General features: G+C 41.2%; 1 protein-coding gene across 1 annotated transcript in view; it reads left to right on the forward strand.

Annotated features, from left to right (window-relative positions):
• Window positions 1-23,082, forward strand: part of BANP (BTG3 associated nuclear protein) — a 115,941-nt gene that overhangs the window by 51,435 nt on the left and 41,424 nt on the right. The window contains exons 8-11 of the mRNA XM_054640759.2: window positions 1,917-2,084; window positions 7,902-8,032; window positions 10,078-10,140; window positions 12,104-12,148. Of these exons, the coding sequence (XP_054496734.1) occupies window positions 1,917-2,084; window positions 7,902-8,032; window positions 10,078-10,140; window positions 12,104-12,148 (407 nt within the window). The remainder of the gene's footprint in view (window positions 1-1,916; window positions 2,085-7,901; window positions 8,033-10,077; window positions 10,141-12,103; window positions 12,149-23,082) is intronic.

Here is a 23,082-nt window from a genome sequence, read left to right on the forward strand (position 1 = left end):
CTGTTAGAGCCTGCAGATTTCAGGCTTTGAGGACTCTGGGCTCATTTGTAATGCAGAGGAAACTGTGGAGCTTTTAGTTTGTGCAAACCTGGAATTTTGTGGCTCCAGGCTTCAAATCATTTGTCTTGCAGGAGCAGCCCATATCCTGTTCTTTAGGTTCTATATACAACAGCTTAGGCAAGTCCTTCACAGGATTAGGAGCCCATCTGAGAGGAAGATGGAAAGCCCAGTAAGTGGAAAAGTGGAAAAGATTATTTTACTTTGCAGGGTAGGGAAAGGAAAAGGAGAATTTTAGAGATTCCTGAAGCTTTGCCCTGTGGAGTAAAAGCATCTCTGGCAGCCTTGGCTTTGTTCACTGTTGCACCTCTGAATTTTGAATTACTGAGGGTTTGGAGTGTTAACATATTTAATGTTCAGAGAGCTCTGGCTGAATTTAGGGGGTTGGATCAGAGAATCCTGAGATGGTTTGGGTGGGAAGGACCTTGAAATTCATTTACTGGGCAGAGACACCTGCCCTGTCCCAGAGTGCTCCAGCCTGGCCCTGGGCACTGCCAGGGATCCAGGGCAGCCCCAGCTGCTCTGGGAATTCCATCCCAGCCCCTCTTCACCCTCACAGGGAACAATTCCATCCCAAAATCCCCTCTACCCCTTTTCTTTGTCAGTGTCAAGCCATTCCCCTTGTCCTGTCCATAGAAAAATCCACCTCCCTCTTTTTCAGATGGGCAAATAATGGATTTTAAAAGTGGGGGTTTTTTTCCATTCTGCAGCCAAGGGGGGACTTGGAGTTTTTTGCTCTCCAGTGTTGGTGCTTTAGGAAAATCCAAACCCCTCAGAAGCTCCAATGAAATGGTGAAAGTGTGGAATAATTCAAGCTGACACTGCACAGCATTCCCAGTTAAATTCCCAGCTTTAAAGCCACTCCTCACCATGTCCATGGAACACTTTGGCAGCTCAGCACCAGGGTCTGCAGAGCTCATCCTGAGGCTCCTAAAGTGCCTGAATTCTGGGGGGAGCTGTGCAGGGATCCTCATTTTGGGCTGTGTTTTTTACTGGGTTTGGATCAAGTTTGAACTGAGCTTTAAAAGAATTGATTTTTTTCCTTTATATGGAGTTTTCTGCAGTTTCCTTCCTCAGCAGGAAGCAGTTTTGTACAGTCAGACTTATTGTGGGGAACTCAGTGAGGAATAATCCCTGCTCCAGCTCTGCCTCTGGAGTGCTGGAGCCTCCTCTTGCTTTGTAGCAGTGCAGCTTCCACAGACCCCAGTGCAGGTGATAAATTCCATGCACATTTCACATTTTTAAAATTCCATGCAGTTTTACATGCAGAACTGTACAGGTGAGCAATCACTGACTTTTGGGGATAAGTTGTGTTGAAGAAGTCCTGGCACTGCTCAGCTTTTGCACAGGTGCAGAGCCTGGTGTGTGGGACTGTGTGTGTCCTCTCTGTGCTTCTGGAAAATACAAGTTTGTGTTGATTATTATTGTCAGATTAAGCCCCTCTCTGACCTAGACATGGGGCAACTGAGAGATGTTTAAACTTTTATTCCATTTTCAGTCTCATGAGAAAGGTGAGACAATACAGATGTTATAATTCATACCATCACAATTAGAAGACAACTATTTCCTCATTTCAGTACACTGTAAGTGTTTTTTGGTCTATCAGCTTTTGCCACACCATGCTGTAAATGCCTTAAAGCCAAATTGTCCCTCGTGGGTCCCACTACAATGCATTTTTTCATCATTTTATTTCTCCAAACTATCCAGTCTTTTTTGTAAGGCTGTCTTTTTAAACTTGTTTCTATTTCCATTTCTCTCTCCACACTGTCTGTCCTATTCCACGGCATCTCTAAGGTGTATTTATTTCTGTGGTACATTCTGCTGTATTTCTCCAATTCTCTCTTTTCCCACCATTCCAGGCCACCTGTTTTACAAGTTTGGCATCACGGAGTCGGACTGGTACCGCATCAAGCAGAGCATCGACTCCAAGTGCAGGACAGCCTGGAGGAGGAAGCAGAGAGGGCAGAGCCTGGCTGTCAAAAGCTTCTCCAGGAGAACCCCCTCATCCTCCTCCTACAGTGGCTCAGGTACAAACCAAACCCTCCCCCCCAGATCATAAATCCCTCTTGGTTTCCCCAAGGTGAGTTTTAGTTTGGCTGCCTGGCTTTGCTGAGGTGCTGAGAGTGTGGAATCCTGCAATGGTTTGGGTGGAAAGGACCTTGAAGTTCATCTCATTCCACCCCTGCCATGGGCAGGAACACCTTCCACTGTCCCAGGTTATTCCAGCCTGGCCTTGGGCACTTCCAGGGATCCAGGGGCAGCCACAGCTGCTCTGGAAACCTCCCCTGCCTCACAGGGAACAATTAATTCCTCAAATCCCACCCAACCCTGCTTTCTGTCCACCCCCATGGCTTCAGCTCCTGCAGCTTTGTGCTGGAATTTTGTAGTTTTACCACTCTCACTTCTTTGAAGAGAAAGTCCAAATACCCTTGCAGTTGTTGTTCCTAGGAGGAATCAAGTGCCTAAACCCTTCCCAGTGTGTTCACACCATTCAGTGGGACGTGCTAAATGCTGTTCCTGAAGTGTTTTCCTCTGCAGACATGAAATGTGCTGTAGGTGATTCCATATTTCCATCTAGGTATGGAGGCCTGGATAACAAATGAAAAATCCTGACCTCAGGAGTGTTCTCTGAGGACATTTCTGGCTCATGCTTTTAATATAAAGCAGTGTTCTGGGACTTTTGTACATTAGATATTAAAACCAGGGTTTTGGAAGGCAGCCCAAAGAAAAGGAAGTCAGTTTATTTGCCTGCATAAAATTTTTGGTTGCATGTTAACACTAACCACTGTATCTCATGCAAAGAATGACAAAATCTGCTTTCAATGGAAAATTTTATGTGCTGGAACAGGGAATCCCATCCAAAAATCTCAAATTAAAACAACTAATCAATGTAATGATAACCATAAGCCCTCTATGTTGATGGGATTTTTGCTTTCAGTCTTTCAGCAATCAGTATTTCAGGGTAAAAAGCAGCAGTAGGTAGATATTACAGCCTGTGCTCATTAGCCTGGACTCCTTGAGTGCTGTTGAGATTTATTATTCAAATTATTCATCTCCAGTCTGTTTTGGAGGTTTGGAGGCACCTGTGGAGATGTAAAACTCAGAGTCAGTGGATTCCTGTCCCCTGAAGGCTGTAGGATCATCAGTTTGGGTTGGTTCCTTGGTGTGGTGATCCCATGGGACCCCAGCCTGCTTTGGGTGGGAAGGGCCTTCATTAAAGCTCATCCCATTCCAGGGACCCTTCCACTATCCCAGGGTGCTCCAAGCCCCATCCAGCCTGGAACACTTCCTGAGGTATTCCCAAATCCTGGGACTGCAGTGCTGGGAACCCTTCCCATGAATGGGAGGACTGGGATTTTCACAGTTGTTTTTAGCAGCAATTAATTTGGCTAATTAAAAAAAAAAAAAAAAAAAAAAAGAAAAGGTATCCTGAAGTTCACTCAGCTGTGCCCTGACTTTGGTTTCCCTGGCTCTGAGGAACTGTGGGGATGACTGAGCACAGTCAGAGGTTGTCACCATCCCTGGAGACATCAAAATCCACCTGGGTGCAGCCCAAAGCCACCAGTTCTGGCTGCCCATGGTTTGAGGAAGGACATTGGGTTGGATCATCTCCAGAGGCCACTTCCTACCTCATTTATTTGGGATTTTAAATTTTTGAAACGAATTATTGCACACACAATTAAGAACTCTGAATTATTTGCATCACAACAGGCTTGTTGTTCAAACTCACTCCTCTTGCACTCTTGTTGGAAATGCCAAAGCTTTGAGGCTTTTCCTGCTTGGGATTAACAGTTCCTGGAGCACGTGGCCTTGGTTGGAGCAGGGTGAAAAGTGACAGCAGATTTCCTCTCTGCTCTGCTCATCACATGGCAAAATTAACTCTGGAAACCACAGCAGAGCAGGAGGCTGAGCCCACAGACCCTCCAAGGCATCAACCTGCAGGGAAAATCATGTCTGGGGAGCCTGCTGGGAAAACACACATGGATTTTCTTTGTCCTTCACCCCCAGAGATGTTAATTAAGATTTTTTTGCACTTAACTGACTGTTAAATTCAGGCAAAAGTTGCTTTTCTTGATTTTCCCTGGCTGTTTGCTTGAATCCATTGCCTTTTTTTGGAAAGGAGGTGTTGATTGCTGTGCCTTGCTCTGCTCTTGGAGCCAACATTTCAGTACCCAGCTGTGTTTTGCCCATGTTTTTTCCCAAGCAGAGACATCCATGTGGCTGCCATGATAATTTCACTGGATATTCCTTTGGAAAGGGTTGGAGTCTGTGCAGGGAGTGAGGGGTTTGGGAGGAGGATTAATTGAAAAGTGCCTTCTTCCTTTCTTTTCATTTCTCTTCAGATTGTTCAAGCTGTTATCACAATTTTCCATGTTGGAATTTTTAATTAATTCCCTGACTTTGGGATTTCTGTGCAGATTTAGGCCTGTGCTGAGGTGTCACATGAAAAACTGGATGTGCAGCCAAATCTTCAAAGCTGTTCCACACAACTGGGGCTGAGGCAGGGGGAGGTGATGGTTTACAGCTTTATTTCCATTGTTCTGGAATGGTTTTTTCCTGCTTTTTTGGGGTTTGGGGGTGGTTAATCCATCCACCCTTCCCTTGCTGGGGCTACAATGAGGAGATTGATCCCTGTCTGTGAGGGTGGAGCTGGAAAACCATTTTGAGTTCCAGAATTCCTAAGTGGGATTCTCTCCTGCTGTGCAATCTGTCCCTTCTCCCAGGGAACAAGGGCAGGATGAGAGGAGATGTCCTTAAAGTTGCACCAGGAGAAGTTCAGGTTGGAATTAGGAAAAATTCCTTCATGGAAAGGGTTGTCCAGCATTGGAATAGTTTATTTCCTGGAAATAAACTGTTCCATCCCTGGAAGTGTCCAAAATCCCATGGATGTGGCACTTGGGGACCTGGTGGGTGGTGACCATGGTGGCTGTGTTGGACCTGATGATCTTAAAGGTCTTTTCCACCCTTAACAATTCCATGAAAATGAAAATCCTCAACAGCTAAACAGGAACAGATTGGAAAACACCAAAGATTCTGCCTTAAAAAGTGATTTTAGCTGGGAATTAACCCCACATATCCTTGAAGGTTCTTTGGGAATGCTCTGCAGGGTTCATGTCCCAGCTGTCCCTTGGGAACTCGTGGAAAATTCTGGACTTCAGCTCTGGCTCCTCCTGCCAGGGATTCTCCCCAATCCCAGCTGGAAAAGTGAGGCTCGATGCTTTCCAGGGGTTTCTCCCTGCTGACAGCTCCTCTCCCCAGGCTGGCTCTGCTCCTCATGCCTGGGTTTGTTTGTAGTGGGGAATGTTTATAAAAGTGGATAAATATTCCCTTTGTCTGCCCTGAGATGAAGAGGGGGGAAACAGGACTCAGAAAGGATGTTTTGTTTTCAGATGTGGCTGAATCCTCTCTCATCTGTCTTCCTAAGAAAGAAAACCACCAAAAAAAAAAAATCCAACAAAATAGAGCAAAAAAAACCCCCAATTTCAGTTGTTGCAGTAAAGCCAAATTTAAATCCATTTATAGGTGACCATAGGAGACGTGCAGGGTGATTCCATCCAGGCTGTGGCTCCACTTGCACCTTCAAAAAGCACAATAATTTCTGTCCTCTGAAGCCAAAAATGAATTGAAAATCAAGACTTTTGTGCCCTACAGTTAAAAATGCATTTCAATATGTGAATATCATAAAAGTATATAAAATATAGATTTCTCTGCTGCAGGTTTGACTTCTTTGATAATCATCTATCACATCACTTAATCAGCAAATAAATATTATAAATGAAGGATTCTGTATTTGCACACTGTGGTGTGGCTGAGGTTGAGTTGTAATTTAGCTCAGTTGAATTCCATAGGGAAAAACTGGGAAACACAAAGGAAAGACCAAGCCCTGAGGGAAATAATCCCTCAGAATCCTGGGGGAATTTGTTCCCCAAAATTCTGAGCTGAGAGCCCTGAAGGAGCAGATGATAGCACTGGATTTTCTCAGTTATTCCAGCAAAATGCTATTTGTAAATTAAAAAATAGAGAAATGAATTGCATCAAATGTTAGGAATAAATGAATGGAAATGGGTGAAAAAGTGAAAGGCAGAGGCTCAGGTAAGGATTTTCCCAGGATATCCATTCCTTCCAGTGACCATGACAAATCCAATTGTATCCCACTTGGAAAAATCCCATTTTGATTTGGTTGATAAATGCCATTTATCATTTCTTTGGTTAAAAAAAGCCACTTTATTTGGTTTGGGCAATTTTTCTGCAATATCCAGCACTTTACAGCCAGTTGGGATTCCCCAATCCCACCTGGAATTCCATACACCAAATTCCACTCTACACCAGAGCAGCAGAAACTGGAATTGCACAGGGAGCACCAAGGCTGCATTTAAGGAATTATAAAAGCTCTGCATTTACCTGCTGAGATGTGAGGGATTAAAGGTGTGCCCAGCAGGCAGAAAAAAGTGGATTTGTTGTGTTTCCCTCAGTTCCTGTGGAAATTTGTGGCTGGAATTCTGTGTTCCAGCTCATTCACAGAATCAGAGCTGCCTGAATTGTCGACCAACCCAACTTTTCAACAAATAAATAAATATTAACTTGGTGGTTTGGAGTTCCCAGTTCCCATGCTCAGACCTAAACCTCAAAATTATCTTCGTGCCCAAACATTTGCAGACAGGAGGAAAAAAAACCCCCTTAAATGGCTGATTTTATTTAAAGAACATTCCCATTAAAATATTTGAGTGCATAAAACTCATTCCTGCAGAACTAACAGTGTGTTTGCAGAATAAATCTTGGAGTATTTAGTAGAGATATTAAAAATGAATGGTTTCTGTCATTTTTACTTGCCTTTTGCCTCTTCTGTTTAGAAGAATCCTTTCCCTGCAGCTGGAAAACCTCAGAGTGGATCTATGATGTGTCCATTACAAGTTTTTACTCTCTGGAAATCCCACTGAGGTTTTCCTGGTGGTTTTTGTCCCTGTTACATGAAGATCACTCCCATTTTTTATGTTTAACATTCCCTTTTCAGGGACATTTCCACTCTGCAGTGTGAGTTATGTTTAAATTTAATAAATCAAGAAATCCACCTGTCATTTTGAGGTTCAAAAATAAAATTCCAGACCTCATGTGTGTCAGTATGAATTGTAGGGGATGGATCTTGGAAAACAATTGGGAGATGCCCTTTATTTATAATGGTAAATTAGAAACAATTTATGACAAAATAATAATGATAATAATAATAACGACGACGATGATGATGATGATGATAATAATAATAATAATAATAACAATAATAATAACAATAATAATAACAATAATAATATCAATAATAATAACAATAATAATAACAATAAAATTAAGGAATAATTGGTAAATATCACTAATAAATAATAATATTAACTACTAATATTATATTAATTAATATTATAATTAAATATAAATTATTGTTGTTATTACTAATATGATAATTATAAATAATTATAAAAATTATTTCATTTCTCACAATAATTTCATTTCTCACAATAGGCAGGATGGGTTTTTAAAGGCGTCCTTGGGGTGGTGGTGGCAGAAATTGTTCTCAGATGACCAAAAACATTGAATTCCTCAGCAAACCTCTGTGATTTTGTTTTGATGGGACTTTTCCAGCTGAAGAATCTGGGACTGAGATCCCAAAATGTGCTTTTTTTTAAAGCAGGAGCTGTGCCAGCCTCTGGAATTCTGTGGCTTTGCAGCAAACCCCCCCCGTGCACAGGAACATGAGCGGTGAATTGCAGGCATGGATTTGATTGCTGGGGGGTTTAGGAGCGCTTTGGGGGATGCTGCACATGCCATAAATTGGGCTTTGGTCTCTTTTGCTGCAGAGGGATCCCAGAGCTCGGTGTCAGCCTCCAGTGAGCTGCAGCAGAACCAGCCCCAGGCCCTGCACTACGCCCTGGCCAACGCTCAGCAGGTCCAGATCCACCAGATCGGAGAGGACGGACAAGTGCAAGTAGTATGTGCTCCCCTTGCCTTCATCCCTGCTGCCACAGCAGCACAGCCTGCCCCAGCTGCACTGCCATGCTGGGGGAATCACAGCCTCTCAGCACCTGGGGTGTCCAGAACACAAATCCTGCAGGTTTATGGGGAAAAAATAAAAATTAGAGTTATTTGACAAAAAATCTCCATGCAGGATTTCCTCACGCAATCAACGCACTTTGGTTGTTAGATGGAGAATTATCAGCCTGTTCCTGGCTGTGCTTACTCAGTGATTTATGCTTCTGGTGTGATTCCACAACAAAATCAGATTTGTTTATTTGTTTTTTTCTGTAAAACTGCATTCACAGGCACTTTTGGACATCTGGGAGATGTGTTCTTCCCATGTGTGTTTGTTGAGCTCTGTGTCTATCAGTGAAAGTTCTAAATATTGACATTTTTTAAGCCTGACACTCCCACCACAACTCAGGCCTGATGGTTTTTATCTGTGGTTTTAGTGCACTCTGAAAAAAACCACCTTCACTTTAATTCTTGTGTCCCACAGGGCACTACAAGGACTGTTTGAAATTCAAATTCTTTTTAAGAAGTGTCCTCAGCGAAATAATTCTCTTTGTGCAGGAACTGGGTGGAAATCTTCCTTTTCCACTTCACTTTTGCCATAACTTTTCAATATTATCCTGGGAATTTCTCTGTCTTTTGAATTCCATGTAGACTTTAAAAGTGGATTTTCCTATGGATCTGTGATGACTGAAAAATACTTCTGAAGTCTTGAAAGACAAGATAGAAAGGAAAATTACATGAAATATTTGACTTTAATAGAACAGATGGTTTGTTTAGAGATGGAAGTGATAAAAACTTGCCTCATTAAAAGACCTGGACATATTAATTATCCTTCAAATTGTGGAATCCAGGGAAAAACCTGCTCTAAATGGATCTTCTAAACATTCCATCTTTTTCCTGGGAGCACTGAGAGTTTGATGTGAAGGAGGGGAAGTGATTTTAATCTCCCCCTGGGCTGGGCAGTGCTATAATTTTCTCTGCAGCCCCTATTGTCAGAGGGACACTTTCAGTGTGGTTTTTCTCCCTATAAATAGGCAGTTTCCTTCCAAAGGAAATGAAACTGTTGGAAATAGAGGGATCTGTGTGTCTTTGAAAATCACAGGCAATTGTTCTTGTGTTATAAAATCAGAGGGGCCTTTGACAGAATTCCAAATGATTATCTTTCATCTCATGCAGGCATATTAAAATGAACACAAAGCTTTATAAAACCTCCAGGAGGTTATTTAGAATCCAATCTCCCCTCAGGTAAATCACAGGGGCTGGGCTGGGCAGGATGCACAAGGAATTCCAGCCACTCTTCTCCCTGCTGGCAGCAGATGGGACCAGGAGAGTGCTGGGAATGGGCAGCAATTCCAAATATTACAGGATCAAAACCATCAGGGCAGATTCTCAGCAATATAAATCAGGGGAATTGTTCAAATTAATGATTTCCTGCCAGATCCCAGCAGCTGAGAGTCCTTGGCGTGGTCTGTGCTCCAGTGAACGAGCAAAAATAGGTGGAAAATGAGATTGTAAACCTCACTCTTGGAGATATTTCTTTAATTTTATTTATTGTTGATATATCTGCTCTAAAACTGAGTTTTCCAGATATTTAAATTCAATTAAAGTTTCAGTCAACAAAGCAAGTCAAACCCCAGGCTTTGTGTACCAGTCAAAAAGGCAATAGAAAAATACACTTGTTAGATGATGTTTATTATTATTATTATTATTATTATTATTATTATTATTATTATTATTATTATTATTATTCTTCCTCCTCCTCCTGTTTTCCTTCCCCTGAAGTGGAAATGACCCAGTCTTTGGTCCAAGTCCCTCTGTTTTTATTTCTATCCAGAGCTGGGGCAGTACAGGTGCACTTTGCATTTTTAAAGCTCCTCAATGGTTTCACTGCACGTTTTCCTTCTCTCCATGAAACTCTGCTGCCTGCAAGGCAGGAGCTGCTTCCTGGAGCTGTGATTTTCCTCTGATGCTCCTTGGTGTTTTCTTTTGTTGTGGATCCCACAGGGCCATCTCCACATAGCCCAGGTGCCCCAGGGGGAGCAGGTGCAGATCACGCAGGACAGCGAGGTGAGCAAAGCCTGGGGGCTCATGGAAAATGAGAAATGGGCTGTAAGCAGCAGAAAATGTGCTTTAGAACCTGGTACTTCTGCCTCTGGGCTCTCAGGGGTTTCTTTTAAAATTGTTATTATTTATATTTATTTTATTTTTATTATTTTTATTTATTTTCCCTTCCCTCACCAGCCAAAACAGCTCAGTGTGTGTTGTTTCTTTTTCATTATTATTATTATTTATACTTATTTTATTTTTATTATTTTGCTTTATTTTCCCCTCCCTCACTAGCCAAAATAGCTCAGTGTGTGTTGTTTCTTTTTCATTATTATTATTTATATTATTTTGATTATTTTGATTATTTTTCCCTCCCTCATCAGCCAAAACAGCTCAGTGTGTGTTAATTGTTGCATAAGGCTGATGATCTTTGGAAATTTACTACTGACAGAGTTTAATAGGAAACCAGGTGCTTGCAGTGCTTAAAAATGAAATTATTCTGTTTAGGTTGATGAATTAAACGTGGTCAGAACACTCAGGGCCTTTAATGGTTGAACAGGGGTTGGAGAAACCTTCAGCCACCAATTAATAAAGAAATATTCCAGAATGAATTTACCCCCCATTCCTGACCAGCTTATCTGGCACTGCAGTATTTGCTCTTCTTAATTTTTTTTTTCCAGAAAAATAGTTCAATGGAATGGGATGGATAAAGGGATATGGATAACTGGAAATGGATATAAATTCAATCCCAAACCCTTCAATTTAGGCTCAGCTCCCAAATCCAGGTGGATTTCCCTGTGTATTTGCTGCAGCTATTGGTTATTTCAAAATCTCCTGACTGCTAAAACTGCTCTTGAATTTCTCATGCACTTTGTTTAAATGCAGAAGGAATAGAAAAATCAGGTTGAACATTAACACAGGCAACAATTTGAATCTGTCCCATTTCCCTGTCAGGGTTTTCCCTTGCTGGGAAGTGGATCTGCCTGGCTTGGTTTAATCCCTGTCCAAAGAACCCAAATCACAGCTCATAAAACCACTTTGTGAAGGAATATTGTTAACACAGGCAGCTACTGGAGAATAAATATTATCATAAAAATTCTATAAATATTATAGTTAAAGGCTTGTCCTTTGAAGGCCCTGTCAGGCCTTGAGAGGGAGAAGAAAGGATTCAAATATCCTGGCTCTAAAGTGTGATGCTGCCATAAAACTGAGGGAGTTTTTGGGTCAAGAACCACTAAAAAACTGATGATTCAGCAGAGATTGCTGGACTGGATCCTGAGGTTCCAGCACTGCCTGGATCCTTTGGCTCTTCTTGTCTGTGGGACTTTCAAAGGCTGCATTTGTCCCTGACAGATGAAAACATCTGGTTTTAAATTGATGACAATGTACACAAGTGAGAGAGGAGCTGCCAGCAGCAGAAACTGCACAAAAAAGGGGATTTTGTCCTCCAAATTGTGCTGTTCCACTGCAAGGCTCTTTTGGGAAGCTGCCTTTCCTTAATCCAAGTGTACTTTTGGAAAGACATCAGTGAGCATGTGAATAAAAACTTCATGTCAGAAAGATTTCCTGATTGGACTTTGGAGCTTAAAATACTTTGATATATTGAGATTTTTTTATTATTATGATAGATGTAATCCCTGTAATAGAACTGTGTTGGTTTTCAATATGGAATGAGGATAAATAAAAAGCAAATAATAAATAGCTCTGCAACCCTGTACAAGTGTTAGATTGCTAATTCTGGGATAGGGCTGGATTTCAATTTGCAGGTTTATATCAAGAAGGAAAACCAGAAGTTTTACCTCAGAAAAACTTTGCATAAAAGCAAAACATGCTGGGTGGGAAAGGTCCTTGCTGTTGAGGCTGAGTGGAGACTGATTGCCTACAGAACTTTTGAAATTCCCAGATTTCCTTCACACTGAAACAGATTTCTCTGCAGTTTTTCACTGCCAAGCTTGTGCTGATTGTGCCTTGTCTCCTTTCCCAGGGGAACCTGCAGATCCACCAGGTGCACGTGGGCCAGGACGGGCAGGTAGGAGCAGCACTGGCTGTCAGCAGCATTTCCTTGGCCTTGGATGGAGATGGGGACAAATCCCCATTTTTAGTGCCTGTCTTAAAGAGCCAAACCTGCTCTGCTGCTAGAAATAACTTGCAAAAGGATAAAACCTGATGGAAATATTTGAGAGTTGGCCCAGCTTGGTTCAGCATTCCTGCAGGATGTTTGCTCCCTCTGTTTTCTCCCAACTTTGCAAAGAGGAGCTGGGTTGAGTGCCCAGAATGGTCCTGTCTGCTCTCCTCAGTCCCCAGGAGCCAACATTTATTGAAAAAATTGCTCTTTTTTATTTACACTGTATCTTTTTCCATGGCATGGCTGCCCTGAGGGAAGCAGATCTGCTCTTGTTCTGGTGGATGAGAGGTTTTTTGAGGTGCTTCTGCAAACAGCAGGTGAGGAAAAGCAGCTTTTCCTGGGCTGAGCATGGAACTGAGCATGGAACTGAGCTCAGGATTCTCAGGATTCCCAGATCTGCTCACATTTGATCTCAGACACACTTGAAATGTTAAATTCTGCTAAAACAGAGCACAAAAATCATCCTGCAAGAAGCTTCCAGGCCACATGAATCAGAGTGTGATTATTATTATGTTTAGTGTTGGTATATCTGTTTTAAAACTGAGTTTTCCAGATATTTGAATGGCATTAACATTTCAGTCAACAAAGCAAGTCAGATTCACCAGAATTTGTTTGGTTCCTGGTGAATCTGAATAAATTGGGAAACATTTGGGATCCTGCCTGGGATGGAGGCTCTGCCATCAGCAGGGTTTCCATTGCTGGGAAATTTTGTAGTTATGGTTCTTTTTTGGTGAATTTTGTAGTTATGGTTCTTTTTTAGTGGATAAAAACCAGGACAAAACAAATATTTAAGGGATTTTTAGCTCCTTTCTGCAGTAATTACTGAATCAGAGTGTGAGGAATGGTTTGGTTCCTGGTGAATCTGAATAACTTGGGATATATCTGGGATCCTGCTGGGATGGAGGCTCTGCCATCAGCAGGTTTGGGGCTCACAGGAGCCCCCAGCACTCTGAACTTGGCAGTATTTGGATTTCAGCATGAAAATAAACCCCTGGAAATGTTCTTTGCTCAGGGATGCATCAGAGGTGCTTTTGCAGGAGTGAATCTTGCGAAGGTGATTTTTTGGAAATGTTATTTTGGTATTTATTGGGGGGTTTTCCCCTTTTCTGTGAATTATTGCTGTCCAAATGACACCTTAATACTGGGTGGGTTTATATCTCTCTGAGTGTGGTACATAGATGAAATTGAATTTATCTGTAATTAAAACCTCACAGCATTATTTTCCCCTTGCATTTCCTATTCCTGTGGAAATTTGTGTCCCCACATGTCTGTGCATTCACAGGGCTGTGTCAGGGATGTGAGACAGGGAGGAAAACCATGATTAATGCTCTTTTCTGGGATTTCAATGATGTTATCTGTCTGTGCTATCACTCAGATTTGGGATAACCTCTCTCCTGCCTCAGTGGTTGCTGGCTGTACCCACAGGATGGGAAATCAGTTTTTGACATCCAGGTTTTAGGGAATGTTTTTTTTAACTATCTGTGCTCTGAGCTCTGCTTTTAAACTTTGGTTAGAACAAAGGAGGAAGTGCTGGGTTTTTGCTTTTTCCTCACTCACTCAGCTGCATTTTGGTGTGAAAGAGCTTCAGTGCCTTGAGCATCACCAGGAGCATTCCCAGGAGCCCTCAGCTCCTCCTGAAGTATTTGCTGGGAAATTGGTATTTTTAGTGGATTAAAAACCAGGAGTGAGCAGAGATTTGGGGGATTTTTAACATTAAATACTGAAAGCTTCAACAGCAGCTGAAGACCAGAGGGGGTGAGCAGAGGGGAGCTCTGGGGCTGCTCTGTAGGACCTGTGAGCCCCCAAAACTGCCCAGGAGCAGGAGTTAAACCAGCTCAGCTAAACCCTGCTGGTGGTTTAAGGCTGGGAGTGGAGCTGATCCCTTTTCCTTGGCACCAGGAGTGGGATGAGAGCAGGGAAACACAGCACAAAGCAGCAGCTCCAAGAAAGTCCTGGAGTTTTCCCACCTGTCCAGTATTTTCCAGGCTTTTTCCTGGATCTTTTGAAGCCTAATCTGGATAATCAGGAAATGGAGACTCAGGAGTAACGTGGGGCTTCTGTGGCTGAGTGTTTTCAGCTGAATAATAAATATTTCCTAACTGAAGACTGAACCTGAGCCTGGCTGCTGCTGGATGCTCCCTGGGAATATTTCCCAGTGGAAATTCCTGTTTTCCATGATTTTCTGGGCACACAGCAGGGGCTGGGGGTTCCCCTGGGCAGGTGAGGTTTGGTGCTGCAGCTGCTCCATCCCAATTCCAAGTGAAAGGTTCACAGAGCAGGAACTTGGGAAGTTCCTGGGAGCTGAGGCAGAGAACAGCACAAACCTTGGTGAGATGTTAGCAGGGAAATCCCAAGGTGCCAGAGGTGCTCAGGTACCAAATCTTGGCTTTTCTGCAGAATTTTGCTGATTGTACTTTCCCCCCTTCTTGCCTTCAGCGTCCTGGTGCTTGCTCTGAGCTCAGATTTTGTTTTTCTGGCATCCCTGTGCATGGAATGAATGAAATCATTCCAGAGGAGCTCTGTCTACCTCCACATGTGTTCTATTAGCTGGAAGTTTCAGATTTCAGTGCACGTTTAATAAAAACCCCAAACTGCAAAAATAATTAAAGCTTCACATTAGCAGAACCTTGAAACCTCAGAAAAGTGGGAATTTCTTTCTGCATTTTATCCTTAGGAATTACCAGAAATTTTCACTTTTGTCTCATTTGATTACCTGCCTTGCCTCTTCCCCACCTCCATCCTTTTTTTCCTTGGAGTTTTGGTCATCCCAGGAAATGTTCAGTGTGTCCTGTGCCTCAGGGATACCCCTGGGATATAAAAACCAGCACAATTCCAGGAGTTTCCCACTCCTTAATTCTGTTTTTTAGCTATTCCATGTTACACACCCTCACTGCCAGTGTTTCTTCAATTTAGGGATTAATTAAGTGGCACCAGGGAAATGGTCTTTAATTATTGCCTGGTTCTTAAATGGAAAAGTTGATGTCCTTTAAAATCTAAAATAGGATTGTGTGTGTTCAGGGAGAGCCAACGATTTGTTCTGCTGCAGGGATGAAAAACTGGGGACAAATGCAGCATTGAATTCACTGTGGGGAAGTGGGAAAAGCAGGAAAATCCAGGATGGGGCTGGCAGGGAAAAACCAGCAGAGAGTGCAAAGAGCTTTTGGAGGAGATCAATCTGCAGGACTGCTTCTGCCAGGCTGTTCTTCCAAAACCAGAAAAAGTTGGGATTTTGTGAATTGTGGACACAAGAGTGTCCCAGGAGAGCCTGGAACCAGAGGGGTGCTCTGAGAGAGGGAGGGATCCTGTCCTGTCCCACCCCTCTGCTCTAGGATGAGGCTTGGGATGGAGCAGGAATTGCATTTTCTTTCCCTGAACTTTGCCTCTGATGACTTCAATAATGCAGTGTTATCCAAAATGGAATATATTAACCTAAAACTCAATGTATAACCCCAACCTGAATATATTATCCCAAAAATCAATGTGAATTTTTAACAATGTTAAATGTTGTTAATGTTAATTTTTGAATTCCAAGTTTTCCACTCCCAGACCTGTTTATTCCCATGTTTTTATTCCAGTCTGGAGCAGGGATCCATTGGCACTCCCTTGAAGTAATTTAAACCTCTCAAAATTGACCTTTATTTCATTTACCAGGATGGATAAATATTCTCAGAGAATTCTTTTCCAGATATTAAAATATTATTAAAAGATGGCTATTTAAATTATCCCAAAATAAGACAAGAACCTTCTAATGCAATTTTTAACTTGCACAAATTTAATTTGCACAGATTATGTACAAATTTGATTTATATATAATTCATTTAATTGGAATATTCCAGATTTCAATACACTGCAATGCTTTATTTGAGTTGCTCAGTCACAAGTGAATCCAAGGGAGGAATTTTTCCTTCTCCCCAGCCCAGGAGCAGCAGAGGGCAGTAGCATTAAGATGATGCTGAATTGTTTTCTGAAGGAATTGAGAGGGAATTTGGAGGGGGGAAAATGTGGAAATTCTGTGCTCCTGCTGCTGTTGCTGTGGAATTCCAAAAGGTTTTCCCAGTTCCAGCCCAGCTCCTGGAATAACACACATGGAGAAATGCTTGTTACGAGAAAAAAATTTAATTAAAAACTCACTGCAGCTCAGCTGGAGCTTAAAAACTCCTTGATTGGTTTGGAAAGAAATTAATTATTAGTTTGAACTGATAGTTCTTCAGGAATTGTTGTAAATTGTCCTAAATTTGCTCCTGGTTTTAGGAGCAAAAAGGAAAAGAAGAGTTTGGAAACAATTGTGCTTTGTGCAAACTCTGTGAAATCCCAGAATATTTATGGAAACTCTATTTATGGATAAATAAAAGTGTTTAAATACTTAATTATACTTAAATAGAAGCATTTTACAGGCAAGATTTTTTAGGTTTTCTTGAGGATTTTTCTGCACAAATTTTTTACCTTGGTGTTCATAGAGCTGGTCCCCACTTTGTCCCTCAGAGTAATTAATCCAAACCACAAAACTCACCCTATTTAATTCTGAAAACTTAATTTTTAGGTAAAGTAGTATTTTAGCAAATGAAAATGGAGAAATTTTCTTTTGAAGCAGTCCTAAAACTTGGGATTAAAAAAGGTTTGAAGGAAAATTCTCTGACTTGGTGATCAGTGTCATCCAAAATATCTCCAGGAAAATTAATGTTGTAAGGAAAACAGGAATATTTCTGTTAAATCTGGCTTAAAAATGAAGTGTAATAAATTATTTATATCTACACGTGTGTATGTAACACAGATTTCTGCATGATTAATTTGTAGTTTCATTGCAGAATTTAGGATGGGTTTGGAGGAAGTTTGCACTTAATTTGGAAGCTTAAAACAGGATAAAACAGTGCCCAGGAGGATAAAAACTGAGCTCCAAAACTGAAACAAATTGGGCCAATTAAAAAAAAAATTATTATTATTATTATTATTATTATTATTATTATTATTATTATTATTATTATTATTATTATTATCATCATCATTATTATCATTATTATCATTATTATCATTATTATCGATATTCTATTCTATTCTATTCTATTCCATTATATTACATTATATTATATTACATTATATTATATTATATTATATTATATTATATTATATTATATTATATTGCCATCATCATAATTATCATTATTATAATAATTATAATTAAATTTTATTTCAGTAATTGTATTTTTATTCTTTCATTATTAATAATTTTTATTATTTAATTATATCAAATAATTATATTATAAGTATTATAAATAATTTAATTATAAATGATAGAATTCCTCTACCCCAGAACAAAGGACAGACCTGCAGTGACACCCAACCAAACAGAAAATAAGGAAAAACCTTCAGGAATTTGGGTGGGAAAAGCCATTTTCTGTAGTTTCAGAAGTGAGATTTTGAATTGAAAATGCCATTTTTGCTCCCTAGCAGAGTGGATCCATCTGGGGGGTGAGGGAGGCCGGGCTGGGGCAGAGCTGTGCCCTGGATTTCCAGGATTTCTCCTTTATGGCCGCAGCTTTTCCCCTCTCCCGCTCCCTGTCCCAGTCCCAAGTCCCTCTCTCCCCTCACAAACTTCTCCTTTTTCTTTGCCTTTCTGATCAAAGTGTGCAGAGAGGTGGCAAAATCCACTTTTATTTTCATGTGATATCAAGCAGGAATTTGTTTTATCCCCCCAGTGATTTTTTCCCATTTGTGGAAGGTTCTGGGAGGAATGAGCAGAGGTGATTTGTTAATCTCTTACAGGCAGCTCTGTGATAGTCCCTCAGTTCCCACTGATCTGTGCTTGTAAAACAAGATTTTTTTAATGAAGCCTTTGGAAAAGGAGAATATTTTCTGCCTGTTTTTTTGATTTTTCTCCTCAGAGAAAGTGAGTTTGTTCCATTAAAATTCCATTCAAGCAGACAGGAGCATTTATAATGCTCCAAAGAATACCTTCTCTATTTTGGAGTATATTATGTTCTTTATTCACCCAAATCTTGTTTTAATATTGCTGTAAACTTAATAAGAAGAGATGAGATAGGAAGTGATAATCTTTTAAATATAAGGAAAAATCATTTTCTCCACCTTGATAGGAGGCAGAGGTCTAAGCTGCCTCTTATTAGAGCTGTTGCTAATAAAAATCTCTGCTTGTAGGCTGGCAGTGCTCACAAAGCTATCAGGGCTCATCTGGAGAAATCATTTCTTTTTTGTTTTGTTTATTTTTTTTTCCTGCTCTTCATTTATGATTTTTCTCATCACGTGATGCCAGCCCTGTCCTGATGCTCCATGTTTCCCTTATCCCATCCCTGTGCTCCACTCTCATTTATTTGGAATTTTGGGGGTGTCTGCAGCCTGCCCTGCTTGGGAATCACTGCCCACATCCCAATCCCAAGCCAGGGGGGATTTGGGGATTTTGAACCTGCAGAAAAGGAGCTCAGGGCAAATTCCCTCTCCCTTCCCTCTCCTCCAGGAAGCCCCAGGGGAGTTCAGGGTTAAATGGCATTTTGGGCTGGTCACAGCTTTGGGAATCTGTGATGACTAAAAATGGGAAATGGCTCCTCTTTTTCATCTCCTCTCTGTTTAAAACGTGGATTTTTGCCAACTTCAGGCACCAAACCATCCCTTTTAAACCTAAAGCTCACCTGAAGGATCAGTTTCTCTTTTTCAAAGCAGACCTGTGTGATTTACAGAGATTTTGAGCAAGGCAGTGTTAAATCCAGTGAAATTTGACAGTTGATTGACTTTTGTTTGTGTTCAGAGATTTAATCCTTCACGTAGTTCAACTCCATGTCCAGGCCAATTTTCCAGAATCCTTCAAATATTTCAAACTAACTGAGCAATAAATAAATGTTATCTACAGAATTCTGATAAACTGAAGAAGGATGATCCAAGATCCTGAATTTGGGATTAGGTTTGCACATCTATTAAAATAAAACCCTACCAGATGAGCACTTTAGGATGCTTAAAGATGATCCTCAGTTGTTTTCTGAAGGAATGAGGAGGGAATTTGGACAAATGAGCTGCTCCTTGATTTAGACATTAAAATCCCCCCTCAGCAGCCCAGTTTTAATTCCTGCTCTCAGCTGCTGTTTTAATTAGCTGGGATAGATTTCCTTCATTCAGGGAGGAACATTTGGAAAGCCTGCTTGGAAAACCATCCTCTGTAGCCATTTCTTTGGTGTTCTGTGACCAGAATTCCTCTTGTGGAGTGAGGATTTGAGTGCTGAATTTGCTGTGTTTGGTTCCCAGTCTGCTGGGATTCATTGGCTCCTGCTCCATCAATTATCAATTATCCACTCAGAGCTATCAGTTCCTGCCTGGGCTGGAAGCAGAAGCAGAACTGCTTCAGCCACTTTGATCCAAACTCTGGGCTCCCACCAGGCCTGACTGAATGAATCCTTTTGAAAACTTGCCTTTTGATTTTATTTCTCTTTTTTTTAATTTTTTTTTTTTAATAACAACTATTTTTATTCCTGAAATCTGTCACTCTGGAATGTTGCTAAATGTTTGTGTGAAGCAGCACAAGTGAGTTCAGCAGGAGGAAGTGTTGGGATTATTGAATTTCCATTAACTCTTGTGGGAGAGGTGGCACTGCCCATGAGGGACTCATCCCACAGGAGAGGTGGCACTGGACAGGGGACAGGGTGACAGGACACAGGGAATGGCTTCAAACTAAAGGAGGGACAGTTTGGATGGGATATTTGGGATAAATGCTGCCCTGGCAGGGTGGGCAGGCCCTGGCACAGGTGCCCAGAGCAGCTCTGGCTGCCCCTGCATCCCTGGCAGTTTGTGTTTTTTCCCTTGCCTGAAATATCAAATGGGAAGGGTTTTCCTTTCAGCCTCATATCTCAGATAAATATAAATGATCAAATTACAGCAGTAGGATCCAACTTCCCAGACACTGGGGTTTGGAGCAGCCTGGGATGGTGGAAGGTGTCCCTGCCATGGCAGGGGTGGGAACAATGTGGATTTTAAGGTCCCCTTCCAACCCAACCCATCCTGGGATTGTCTGAAATCCAGCCCAGCCCGTCCTGCATTGAGTTTGTGTGGGTCCCCCAAATTCAGCCAGAGGCAAACACCAGCAGGTGTGAGAGCTGGGAGGGGAAAAATGCTGAGATTGTAGGAGAAAGTCCTGAAAATGATTAGGAACTCCCTAAATTATTAGGACTGTGTTGGTCTTTGAGTTCAGGCCAAGGCCTTTCTCCTGCTCTTTTGGAAAATATCATTATACAGAACATTTTTGAGGTACTTCAGTTGTAAAAGTCTTCATTAGAGATGCTCCATTGTGAAGATTTAATTTAGAGGCTTTTCTTTTCTTTGAAGTTCTTTCAAAGGTTAAGATGATTCTGTTCAAGGTGGGGTTATTTTATGGAACAAATCAAACCCTTGCATTTTCCATGTGTTGAGGAATGCCTTGTTCATTTTAATGGGAAGCCAGTGGAATCCATTTGGAGTCTGCTGTCAAAGTTGATTTCTTTCAACCTCTGTCCCTGATCTTTAAAAGAGCAGAATTTGGTCTCACTGATGACAGTTGGATAATGAAAAAGGAATGACAGCCCTCCAGAGCCAGAGCTTTCCAGAGTGAACATTCCATGTTTTTAACAGTTTTAATCTTATTTCCTGTTCCATTAATCAGGCTGAGCCAGATTGTTTTGTAAGTATTTATTGTTGGGTTGTTTTTTTCCCTTGCCTGAAGTATCAAATAGGAAGGGTTTTCCTTTCAGCCTCATATCTCAGATAAATATAAATTATCAAATTACAGCAGTGGGGTCCAACTTCCCAGAATTTGTCAATACTGAGATTTTGACATTCCTCGTTTCCACTCCTTAAATTATTGACATTTCCAGGGAATTCTCTGGGTTTATCTCTTCAGAATTTGCTGTAATGAAAAACTCAGATCCTTTTAACTGTGGATTAGTGCATAAGTGTAAAAAAGGGCAGTAATTTCCTAAAGAAAATCAACCATATTTAAATGATTCCCTGCAAGTGAATAAGATCTCTTTAAATCTGTTTTGCTTTGATGGCAAAACAAGAATCAGAAGTTGATTTTCCCGATGATTCTGCATCCATGGCATCCATCAGCCTTAATCCAAACATTTCCAAGCACTGATGATGAAGAAAAGGATTTTAAAAGTCACATTCTTGAGCCTTTGGGCTGGGCTTTATTAGCCAGACCTTGCTGTCAGTACAAGAAGTGCCATTCCTTGGGAATTTTTTCTGAATTCATTCAAATGCCAGATGAATTCCAAATGTTGATTTTGTGAGGGATGGTGTTTTCTGTGTCAAGGCAAACATTTTATTAAAATGATAAATGGCTTTGTCATCTGTTTGCATTTTGCCTGTAATTATGATTAAAGCAGAAATTTGTACAAAATGTTTGAATGAACTAAAAATCACTGGGTTCTTTTTGACCCAATAGAGTGTAAAAAACAAAAGCTACAAAAATTCCCAGACTTCCTTTTTTTTTTCCCTAATTTGGGAAGTTTTTTGTTTCAGGGAGGAAAAACTGCATTATCAGGGAATGGTTTGGGATGAGGGAATTTAAAGATCAAATTCCACCCCTGCCATGGGCAGGGGCACTTTCCATAATTCCAGATTTTTCCAGCCTGGCCTTGGGTACTACCAAGGATGGGACATCCACAACTTCTCTGGGAAGCAGTAAAAGTAGGGAAATATGGTAGCAAAACCACAAAAATAATTTCTTTTTCAATATATTAGCCTCAAATAGATCAGAATTAAATACTCTGTGAGGGGAAAAATGAACGTAAAAATTATTTTCAGTGTTAAAAAATAATTAAAAATCCAGTTGGCTTCAGAATCATCCTAAAAAAGGAGGAGGGATTTGGGAGCAGCTGCCTGGGATGTGTTTGGCTCCATGCTCCATTAAATTTTATGGCTGATCTGACATTATCTGCTCCAGAGTATCCTGGCAGGAATCGTCCATTCCAGGCTCTGTGTTCAGTTTTCTCCTTGGAGCTGGGATGCAGGTGGGCTCAGGTGTGTGCCCTGCAGCTGGAATGAAAATCCCAGGAAAACACCAACACTCCTGGCATTTTGTGACCTATTCCTAGAGAAAATTGCTTTAAAATTCAACTTTTCCCCTCATCTCTGCAGATCTGGGCAGTGCAAAGGTCTGAGTGTGACAAAGAGGAGAATTGTTGGGAGAATTGCTCCTTTGAAGGGAAAAAATTGGGAGCAACAATTCCCATTGTTTTTTCTGACCAAGAAACAGGTGCTGCCTGGAATTCAAAGGAGAATTTGAGGGAATATTTGGTGTCAGGACTGTGTGTGCTGCTCCAATTAAACAGAAATATTTTGTCTCGCTGAGCAAAGTTTGACAATTAATTCAATGAGCTGGAGGTTAGCACAGAGTGGGATCCTGGAGCATCCCAGAGAATTCACATTCCTCAGCCAGGGAGGTGGTTCTGGCTGGGATGTTTGGGAATACAAACATTTCCTAAGCACTCAAACCATCATAGCAGAGTTCAGCCCCGCCCTTGTCAGTGATCAATAAAAATGATGCTCCCTCCATTAGGAAATCCTGGAAATATGTAACACTGCAATAGATATTTATGGATAGAAGAGAATTTGGGGGGTGAATTGCAAAGAAAAAGCTCAGGGTTTGTTTGTGGGGTTGGACTCAGTGCTGGCAGGCAGCAGGAGCTTTGGGCTTGGGAGCTGAGAGAATTTTTTGGGTTGACAGAAGCCAGTTCTTTGGTTTTACCCAGATTTTTTGGGACTCCAGTGCTTTATTCTGTGTGAGCACCTTGTTCTGTATTCAAATTTCCAAGCTGATTTACAATTATTTTGATGCTGGAGTTGTTTTGCCTGTGAAAAACCAG

Source organism: Agelaius phoeniceus, chromosome 12 (assembly GCF_051311805.1).
Source record: "Agelaius phoeniceus isolate bAgePho1 chromosome 12, bAgePho1.hap1, whole genome shotgun sequence".
Taxonomy (NCBI): domain Eukaryota; kingdom Metazoa; phylum Chordata; class Aves; order Passeriformes; family Icteridae; genus Agelaius; species Agelaius phoeniceus.